The sequence below is a fragment of the Enoplosus armatus genome, chromosome 11, assembly GCF_043641665.1.
Source record: "Enoplosus armatus isolate fEnoArm2 chromosome 11, fEnoArm2.hap1, whole genome shotgun sequence".
In the NCBI taxonomy this organism is placed as follows: Eukaryota; Metazoa; Chordata; class Actinopteri; order Centrarchiformes; family Enoplosidae; genus Enoplosus; species Enoplosus armatus.
Genome location: NC_092190.1, coordinates 6,617,860 through 6,628,624, shown reverse-complemented (window position 1 = coordinate 6,628,624; position 10,765 = coordinate 6,617,860). Strand labels below are relative to the sequence as shown.

The 10,765-nt window shown below is 39.4% G+C and overlaps 1 protein-coding gene across 1 annotated transcript; it reads right to left on the bottom strand.

Moving 5' to 3' along the window:
* Window positions 1–904: 904 nt before the first annotated feature.
* cnga4 (cyclic nucleotide gated channel subunit alpha 4) lies at window positions 905–4,683 on the bottom strand. The gene is made up of 7 exons (XM_070914678.1): window positions 4,532–4,683; window positions 4,048–4,149; window positions 3,831–3,937; window positions 3,146–3,729; window positions 2,809–3,054; window positions 2,416–2,581; window positions 905–1,722 (listed from the first exon to the last, which is right to left on the bottom strand). The coding sequence occupies exons 1-7, from the start codon at window positions 4,681–4,683 to the stop codon at window positions 905–907; spliced, it is 2,175 nt and encodes a 724-aa protein (XP_070770779.1).
* Window positions 4,684–10,765: the final 6,082 nt, after the last annotated feature.

Here is a 10,765-nt window from a genome sequence, read left to right as displayed (position 1 = left end):
TGGGGCCTGTGTCCCCACTGCACTTCCGGGAAGTGCGTAAACTATGCGTCATTAAAGGGTCGACCTGTGCTTTTTAAGACATTCATTACAGGTGTATCGTTGAAGAGTTTGGCTTGGAGGCAAAGCCTGTAAACTAGGAAGGTTGTGTTACTTATAATAATGAAAAAAAGTATTCAGATCGTTTACTTAAGTAAAAGTAGCCATACCACATTATGAAAGTCCAGCAATCAAAAATCCTGAGTAAAAGTACAGACATATTATCAGTAAAATGTACTATCAAAAGTAAAAGTACTCATCATACAGAAGAGTGTCTCCTGACAGTGTTTTATTATTAGATATTATACTATTGCATTATTACCATGACTGTAAAAGAAAAGAAAATTATGGGTTATAATTATAATTATTATATTTATAGCTGTGATATCCTAGAATGTCCTTGCAAATTACCACTGCCCTGAAAGAGCTTCTTAAACTCTAGCAGTTTTAATTCAGTAGTTTTCAGTGCAAAGTTTTGTGCTGGTCCAAATGCTATTTAGATGTTCCATCCTGGATGGGTGAAACGACAGGGAAAACACTGAAGACCATTTTACCATACCACATTTCTAATTGAGTGTTTTAATAAAATATTGTCATGTGCTTTCAATAACCTATACGTACTCTTTGATACCATCTGTCATGTAGTTTCAACACCTTCTGTTTTAGATGATACACATCCATGTACACTGGGAGATACAATGCTGCCACCTAGGGGTACAACGGTGTATTGCAGAAAGTGTGTCAATGAGATGTTGAGGTTTTCAATAGTTTTATTAATATAAAACAGACAAAGATACATACAGACAAAAATACACACTTAGGTTTTTTGTAAACTTAATTCTCCATTTCAGTTATTTTGCTTTTTCATTCATTTCTTCGGCCCTTCATCTTTCTGCTCCATCTCTCTTTTTTCTAAGTCTTCTTCAGCCTTTTCTCTCCCCTCTTCAGGTTCTCTCTCTCCACTTTTCTCTTCTTTCTCATCTTCAGGTTCAATCTCAGCTCCATCTCCTTTCCCAGGTCTGTCATCTCCTTTCTCTCTGCTTTTCTCTCCATCATCTTCTTTTTTCTTTTCCTGATCATCCGGGTCTTTCAACCCAGATTTATCGCCGTCCAAAATCCTCTCCATGTCCTCTTTTGTGCTTTTGGTGCTCTCTCCATCTCCCTCTTTGGTCACATCATTACCATCTTCTCCCTGTCCCTGTTTTTTTACCTTTGCATCTGGACCCTCCTCTTCCTCTCCCTCTGCCTCTTCTCGCTCCCAGCCAACTTCCCCTCCCACCCCTTCACCTCTTCCTGGTGCTCTTTTTCCTTCTTCTCCATCTTCTGGCAGTTGAGTCTCCAGTGCTGCCACCTCCCACTCCAGCTGCTCCACCCTGGCCTGCATCTTGCGGTTGCTCGACTCTAATTCCACCATGAGTCGAGCTAGTTTTGTTTGCAGGACTTCCAAGTTGCTCTCCAGCTTGCTTATCTTGGTTTCGACGTTGTTTGCCTCTCCCTCCTCTCCCTCTCCGCTCTCCTCCAACATGCCCATCTTGGTGAGGATCTGTCTACCTTTCTCCTCCAGGTGTCGTTTGGCTGCAGGGAACTCGGATAGCGTGTCTGTCAGGTCTTCTTTGGACAAGCTGAACAGGTCAGAGTAGCCAATGCTTCGGATGTTGGCAGTGCGACGATTGCCAGACTTGTTACCTAAAAGGAAACATGTGATTTCTTTAAAACCTAAAGATTTAAAGAAAAACTAAAGAATATCAATACAAAGGATATGATGTCCAAGACAGGCACATTTGTTGTTTAAAGCTGTCTTATATGAGAAGGTCAACTATATTGATATTTAAGTATTAGTATTTTAGTCATGTTGTTGAGTTGTGTCTCTCAACTCTGTGCTTCATGGTTTATGTGTTTAGAGTTTGATGTTATCATTTTATAATCTTTTAAACTATTTCTATTAACATTTTATTAAGATTAATGTTACATGTTAACATTGTACTTAATCTACATGTCTTATTGCTCAATGCTGCTCTGCATGGCTAATGAATGCAAAATGTGGTTATTAACAGTGTTGCTCATTTGAGCTTTGTTGCTTTGTAGTGAATAATGGATGCTGTTATATTATTGCATCAATGTTTTCCTTCTTTCTGTTGAAAATAAGCCAGCTGGTTAACACTGGCACAGTGAACAACACTGCTGATATGTTGTCCTAAATAAATAAATGAAAATTAAAATAAATTAAATTTCATCACTGTACATCCAATATGTGTTAAGCCCAACGTTGTACAAGGACTGGCAGCAGCAACGCCCATTTTCCCCCTAGGTCTATTTACCATCTACATTAATGAATAAATGTCATATGAACATGTGCAAAGTACTTGACACTTGACTTACCTTTGATGTTGAGGATACTAATTTCCCCAAAGAAGTTCCCTTCACTCAGCACAGCAAACTCCGTGACCCCATCATCTGCTACAACTGCAAGCTTTCCCTCTTTGATGATGTACATTTCATGGCCCACATCTCCTTTCCTGCAGACGTACTCTCCTGGACTGAACACCTGCAAGACAAAGGGCATAAGAAACCTCTTCATCTTTGAACAGTTCTTTTCTGGAAGCATTTCTGATGAATTAGATGATAAACTAGGCAAAGCAACAGGGTTCAATTCAAATCTGCAAGCCAAGAATATGCCATTGTTGAACCTGAGAGTGGCAGATTCAATACAGGTTGCTAGTGTACCTGTTGCTACATGGCTACACACCACCAGCAACGCAGCCCCAAACTGACCTGAGGTGTTAGTTTGAGCACCAGCTCCTCCAGCAGACTTTTCTCACAGCTCTGGAAGATGGTGACTTTGGAGAGTGTGGGAAGGTGCACGCTGACAGCGATCTCTGTCCTCAGATGTACAGGCAGCTGTTGCAGGATTTCATTCTCTCGCATGATCTTCTTGTTGATGTGAAGATGCTGGTACCAGTTGTCGATGCGCTGTCGAAGCTCCTTGCTTATGTAATGGCTGCGCAGGTATGCCTTCACCTGAAAGAGGAAAAGAAGAACCTTATTTTCTTTCACCTAGCCAAAGAATGTAATTAAAAGCCATCTCCCATTCCCTTCTTTCCCAACTTACCAGCTCATGGTTAGGGAAGAAGACATTATCACGGTCCCTCAGGCTTGTGATGACATTGCCAACATTGCCAACAATCGATGCAAACACCAGCACGGCAATGAGCAGGTCTGCAATCATAAACAAGTACTCCTCTTCCCTTTTTGGCAGGGGGGTGTCTCCTACTGTGGTGAAAATCTGGGCAGAGAACCAGAAGCAGTAAAAGTACTGACGACGCATGGAGGCAAACTCTGGGTTGGTCATGTTGGGGTAGACCCAACGATCACTTCCAAAGCCGATATAGCTGGACAGTGCAAAGTAGAGACAGGCATTCCAGTGGATCAACACAAAGATGTATATCATGAGCTTGGAGATGCGGAAGGTGTTGGGGTAGGAGGTTCTCGTCTCCATGCGATCCAGGGCCTCGTTGAGTCGTGGCAAACGCAGAAGGCGGTTGATCCTCACCAGCGGAGTTTGGATGCCAAAGACAAAGTAGAGGAAGTCGGTGGGCAGCAGGGAAGCCAGGTCCCTTAAGAAACATTTAGAGTGAAGGTAGCGCTTCTTCAGCTGAGTTAGGTCCTTAATCAGGATGCCCTGATCCAAGTAACCTGGAGAGGGACAACAAAGCCCAGAGTAAAATCTGAATTTGTAGAATCATATTGTATTTTAATGTCTCAATCAAAACCAACAAAAATAAAAACACATTTACCTGTGTGAACAGTGATGATCATGTCAACCATATACATGAGGTCTGACAGATAGTCCAGTGTAAGCCACACAGGCAGGTAGCTCAGTGCAATTGCAGTGAAGCATGTCCTAAGAAAACACAACCAACAAGTCAGGGTTTCAAGGGATGTCAAATGATTGCTAGTTTAATGTTTAGATATATGGTCATTATCACTATTTGATATCTGTCAAGCGTTTACCTCAAAATGATGATTACCCAGTTGTAGACAATGGGGAAGATCATGACCTGCAGCCAGACATAATAAAACTGTTCTGCCGGATCAACCGACCACTCCCTCCAACTGAGAGGGAAATGATGAGGGACAGGGAAATTAATTGTGTTTAATACTTGATCATCGTACACAAGGAAAATTGTTAATATTATGAAAATTACAAATAGATTAAAATATCAATTTGTCTGTATTACCTACCCTACATGTAACGTAAATACCTGTCTGTATTTTAAATTAAAAGTCTTAGAAAAAGCCTGTGATTTGGCAGACATGGATATGTTATGGATAAAGAAAGCTTTCTATAGTAGAGATTAAAGTAAAGTGCATTAGGACTTCAAATGTTTGTACGGAAATGATGCTGTGTGTTGACTAAATTTACAACTAAAGTTACTACTATGATACATTTACTGCACTCTTCATGTCATAGTCTATCCAACCATTAATTACTCACTTAACTTTCAACTTCAGATCCAGATTGATGCTACGTTTGCCTTCATCCTTGACTCCATCGTCTCCTTTCTCATTCACTTTCTGCCCTCGTTGCCACCTGAGCAATCTCTGCCATTGGTTGCCTCTAATACTAACATAACCTGTTTTATCCATTCTCCAAAGTGTAGCCTTAGACTAACACATTTTCCTAAATGAAGATGACCTTTGCTCTCGATCTTGTTCCCTCCTGCATGAGCGTTGCACTTTCTTGGAAAATAATTCAAACAACCTTGTTGACTAGCATCAGGCAGAACTGTGTGGTTCACCTAACAACAAATGAGGTCTACCTGAGTACTGCCTGGTGATGCAGGTCTCTATGGAAGAAAACCACAACAGATGTCATGTGTCCTCTGGGAATTCTCCCTCCCCCTAGAAAACCAGAGAGGTCTTCCTCTGCACATCCCAGAGGCTGTTAGAGACAACAAACAATGACTGGAGTACAGAGCCCAAACTACAGAGAACGTGTCACTATCAATAAACATACAGAGTGCATTGTTTATGCACGTATAGATAATATAAGAATGCCACATTAAGAGAGAAAAATTATTAAGTATTTTGTATTGGTTATTCTTAATAATTTTTAATTAGGAATAATCTGGCCCAAATGAAATGTTTGTAATATATATATATATATATATATATATATTGAGTTTTGAAAGAAAGAAAGTATTGATATTTAATCGAAAAATGTATATCATTAAATAGCAAATTTGAAAGCGAAACATTTTGCTCCTTTCTGTTGGGTTGATGGTTCATTATTATGAATTGTCTGCCCAGCAGTAACGCTACATAAACTAGTAAAAATTTTCTCCTATGGCATTATTATTATTATATGGTATTATTATTATTATTATTATATGGCATTACTATGGCAGTAATTCCATATCTAGAACATTAAAACTTTTCTGTTTTGCTAATAATGCTTCTGTACCTTTTAATTTTGAATGTGGAACTACCTGAAAAGTCACATTTGGGTCAGTCTGACTGCTCACACTGACTGTGAGATTGAAGTTTCACAGGCTGACACATAGAGCATCAAAGACCAGCCTATGCCATTAAATGACAAGAACCCATCAGCAGCATTTTGACTAAACAATCCCAACTCAAGGTCCACTTGCTACCTTTTTTTCCTAGAGCTATCAAGCATATCACACAGTCTGTATCTGTGGATGAAGTTTGTCTTATTTCCAAGGCTCAAGAGTGAACGTATACTTTTAAGGGCAACGTCAACGATTTACTTGTGAGGAATAGTATTCAACCAGAAAGCTTGTGTTACAAACTTGCATTTAAGAAGTGGGCATTTAGGAGGCAGGGAGGCTCTCATAAAAGACATTAATTTTAACCAACATAGAATGGATGACATCCCAACAGCAACTGGGGTCACGTCATTATATTTATCTGCATGACAACTAAGCTAACTGATGAAGACCAGCATGAGAGTGCCAGAAGAGGCCGGTTAGTAGACTTTGAGATGGGATTGTTCCACTAAACTACTATTTGTAAGGTAAACGACGGTGATGCTCAGATTGATTTAGAGTTTTTCACCAGCTTCTTGTGTAACGGTCAAAATAGAACCCTGTCAATATGAGAACACGATGTACAGTTAACGGTGTTAGTATGGAATTAGGTCACAGTGTTTTTGTTTTTGTTTTTTTGCTCGTTAATTTTGGCACTTTAAACCCTTCATACAGCCGAGAGTCGCTGTGGGTGTGAGTCAGAGAAGTCGTGTGGGAGGAGTTAAAGTAAGATGGCTGCGGGAAAGAGAACAGTGTTTGAGAAATCATCAAATGGGATGTTTATCTGTCGCTAACAGGATGCACGGCAGTCCGAATGAAGGACTGGTTAATGTGTTAGCTTCCCCGGCTCAGTGTGATCCAGCCCGCTGGTTGTCTCCAGGTTACGTGCGTGCTGGTCATCCGTTTACTGCTCTGACATTGTGGAATTCATTAGCAGCTAGTCGTTAGCAACCCACCAGCGCTAACTTACTAGCAACCAGCTAGCAGGTATCTGGAAATCAGCATCTCGCAACAACTGTTGAGACTCCTACGAATATCCAAGGTGAGTAACTAACGGAATTAACTACTAATATTAGAATAAGTGCTTCCGTACTTCAACTTCTTAAATTAACTATGTACATGGCTGACATTTCTAAGCTAGCTAATTATCTTTTCAGTATCAACTAGCTTGCTACATCATCTCGCCATTGACATGCATTGATTGTTGTTTTCCGGCGGACCCTAAGCCGCTTCGCTTCGCTAATATGAGATCTGGCGCAGCATGATGACTTCAAGATCAGGTGTAAAGCCCAGGTCCTAATAAGATAACAGTAATTAAGCAATCAGTTTATAGGCAAGGTCGTACTATTTGATGGCTGTACTCAAGAGCTAGGTGTGCTAACAGTTTGTCAGACTGATGGGGGACACATGACCCAAAACACTGCAGTGATTGATGTCTGACTTTGCATGACATGATCTGTGAACGTTGGCGTCCTGAATTAACGCGGAATAAGTGGATATTGTTTTCTCTGAAACCCAGCCATGGTTAACCTTGTCAACTGTGCCTAAAGCACTTAATTCTTCATTAAGCTGTTCTCTAAATACACCTTGAGATTGAGTAGATCAGTTCTCTTGATCAAAGACAAATGTCTGAAATGTGTGTGTGTAGCAAGTAGTATGGAAAACTAGTACTAGAAAGTATGCTTGATCAGACTTCTAGTCTTTTTACTTTTCCTTTGATTACATATTTCTTGCTTTAAATCATAATTGTGCTCTTTCGATAAAATGTACTCAATGTCCTCTTGCTAGCTTTTTCCATAGCTTTAAAATGCATCTCATGGCTTTCATTAGCAAGGTCAAGAATTAGCTTTCATGCTCAAATAAGTTTGCTAATTTTAGACCGCATTAGAGCTGAAACAATTAGTAGATAGACAGAAAATGAATTGACAAATAATTGATCAGTCTTTCTATAAGCAAAAACACCAAAAACAATCACTGGTTTCAGCTTCTGCAATTTGAATATTTGCTGGTTTTCTTACTCTTGACGATGGTATATTAAATATCTTTTGGGATCTGTTGGTGTTATATAGTGTTTTGCCTGGTTAGTGTACTCTCTCTCGCTCTCTGAGTAACTTTGGATTATGTATTGTGTACCACAACAGAAACATCCTTTTTTATAAACAACTTTTGAATGTGGGTCGAGAAGCTGGTAGTAATAGTGGTTACAGAACGCAAGTATTTGTTGGTACAAGAGATCAGTAAACAGGCTACAGGAAATAGGTTTTACAGGTAGCGCTCGGGTAGACACATTTTCTGGTGAGTGTTTAAGATCAGCTTTGCCACTGACTTAAAAATGCACATCAGATTAAGTGGGAAGTCTGTATCATCTGTCGCAGCTGTTGTTCAGAACTTATCTAAATGTCTAAATGTCAGCTATGAAAGCTCCCTGACTCTACCACTGCAAAGACTGAAGTGATCAGTGAAGTTAAAGAGTGAAAACGAACAGAACAGAAGTAGAAATATGAGGAATGTGAAGGACAGAATTTGCAGAGACCTTGGAGCTCTGCCCGTTTTCACACCTGTGTACACCTGGATCATTCCTGCAGAAAGCAGGTGTGGCTGTCAGTTTGTCACAGAAACTCTGGAAGCAAGCTTTTCTCTACTTTCAGTCTGTCTGAACTTCTGAGAGAGTATATCTTGGCCTGTAGACTTTGTAGTGTGAGATCATAATAATCAAGACGAGCTGTGGTATGGTGTGTTTGATCACTAACCTTTGACAAACGCTCTTGTCTTTTATAAAGGCAGCCTCCCTTTAATGGAATCTGTTGCTGAACTTTGAACTCATTTATGGGTTTTTGTTTTACAATGCTGTGTGTGTGACCTGAAAAGAAAACACATTTTCAATTTCCGTATGTGGTATAACTCATATTAGCTGAGTCCTGAATGCCATGGTCGGAAAAAGTTTTGCCTTAAATGCTGACGAAGACTGGCTTACGTGCATGTAAGGTAATTGCATTTATAGTGAATCATGGGCAGACTCTGTTCTCAGTAAGCTCTGTTAGCTCTGTTTTTACTCGTTGTGGGTTTCTTTCTGATTTTAAAGTCTGGATATGGATTCATTTCATGCATTTAAAGAAAAGATTGAATTTCCTCCGAGCAACATGAGTATCATTAACTTTGACTAACCTGCTGAGGGCTGGTGAATCATTAAAAAAAAGCATGGAAGTTTTCCACTTTATCACTTTTTACCACAGTTTATCACTCTGCAGCTGCTGTATGAGACATTCAATAAAGGAAACCAGTTTTCCTTATTGATTCAGGAAAGTTGAGCCAGAAGTCATCAAATCTGTTACTCTTGTCTGACCCAAGTCCAATCATGTGACTTCAGTCACAAATGTGTTTGTAATCTACATTAAAGTTTCTTTATCTCCACTCCCTTAACAACAGTGTGGCACTGAACTCATTAATCTATTGAACCCTTCTGGACCAATCAGAGAGGTCTTATGAATGATCTTTTATTCAATTTGGGAGATTAAACCAAACAGCTTCACAGAAATAGGTTTCAAGCTCTGTTAACCGATGTGTGTGACATTAACTTTGAACTAAATGCATTACAGTGAAATCAGATTTCTCCAGCAGGAATCTAACTTTGATAACCGGGTTTCTCTTATCTCTTGAAGTATCAAATAGGCCTGTTGGCTTGAAAGGTGCTCCTTCAATGGTTCCAATGGCAACACAGAGTCACAGCAGAAAAAAAGGCATCAAAACTACTGCAGCATAATCCACTTCTCCACTGTTGATCCATCTGTTCAGTCCATTTCCTAGTAATCCTCATAATAAGTCACTACATACACTACTCCCGGCAGATATTTTTGGAGCTATTAGGATGTGATAGCCCAACATGGAGGTAGTTGTGGAAAAAACTATATGTTTTTCAGTCCTTACAGTTGGAGAATATCTGATAAAAGATTTTTGACGGCATATTTCCTTAATGCCTTACCCCAGTTAGAGAAACCAGTTTCTTTTTTATGTAACGTAATTAAGAAATCCTGTTATTGTAGTAAGTTGACAGTAACAGTCACGAGAGCAGTAAAATAAGCGTTTAGGGATGTTAATAATAATGAGTGGATCAAGAATACAGTCACTGGCAGTGCGCGCTATCAACAGTTAGACTTGCATCCTGAATTCCCATCACTTCAATATGACGACAAAGGTGTCACTGATTAAAAATGACAGGTTGGAGGTTTGAGGACTGAAGTAAGTGCCTGTTGCCTGCAGCTCTTCATCGGTCCTCTGTGACTACTTCCTCTTTTATCTTTGTTCCCTTGTGATATTATACAAAGCCAAGGTCAACAAAGTTACAGAGAATACGCTTTGCATACAAGGTAGCTCTGATCATATTCTCAAACAAAGACTACAAAGACTTAAATGTGTTGTCGGGAGATCTGGGCAGCCCATTTCATGTTTCTACCTGCTATCAGCATTTGTTAGCTACTACTTTTGAGTTGATAGAAGATGTATTACGCTTAGTTTGATTCAAATAACGAATTTATTATGGTTGTGGGGCAAAAATCACCCATGTCAGTTATTTAAGTAAAGTTGTCATTGAAGGAAAAACATGCCTCTTTATCATCTTGAATGATAAATCTGTAAGTTGCTTGACATTTGCTTCCATAACACAGTACAGACAGTTACTCCTATGTTGAGCAGAAGGTGGACTGGCTGCAGCTTTTCCACAGAAGGACCGAATGGTTTCCCTGGTAACAACATACTGTAGAGGCTGACTTATGTTTGTAAAAACACAGACGCTCATCAGCACAATTGATAGAGGCTATTTCTGAATTGAAGGGGTGTTTTTGTAGGGCGGGACAATGCATGCTGACAATATGTTTGGCTGTATGGGACCATTTCATGCCATGCTGCAAATGAACGAGTAGGACTGCTTTATGGAAATACTTGATTAAGTTTTTTTCAGATACTTAATTCATGTTTAATTCACTGGATTATCTAAAATGCACATTCCCATCTGGTTATTTTATTCTATAGAAATGTTCTCTGTCAAATCTTGTGATAATATACGTTTTCACAATGTTTATTTCACTATCATGATGCAAAATTAAATATACTGTGATTGAATATTTTATCCATATTTGTCACTTGAACTGCTGGCATGAATAATACACTTTTAGAATTTTATTGAT

Bases quoted from the DNA above. Each gene is read 5' to 3' on its own strand.
- cnga4 (XM_070914678.1), bottom strand. From the start codon at position 4,683: ATGGATAAAACAGGTTATGTTAGTATTAGAGGCAACCAATGGCAGAGA. The intron at 3,730-3,830 runs GTAAATGTGTTT...GTCCCTCTCCAG, and splicing joins GATCATCACTGTTCACACAG to GTTACTTGGATCAGGGCATC. The intron at 2,582-2,808 runs GTCAGTTTGGGG...TTTGTCTTGCAG, and splicing joins TGCTCAAACTAACACCTCAG to GTGTTCAGTCCAGGAGAGTA.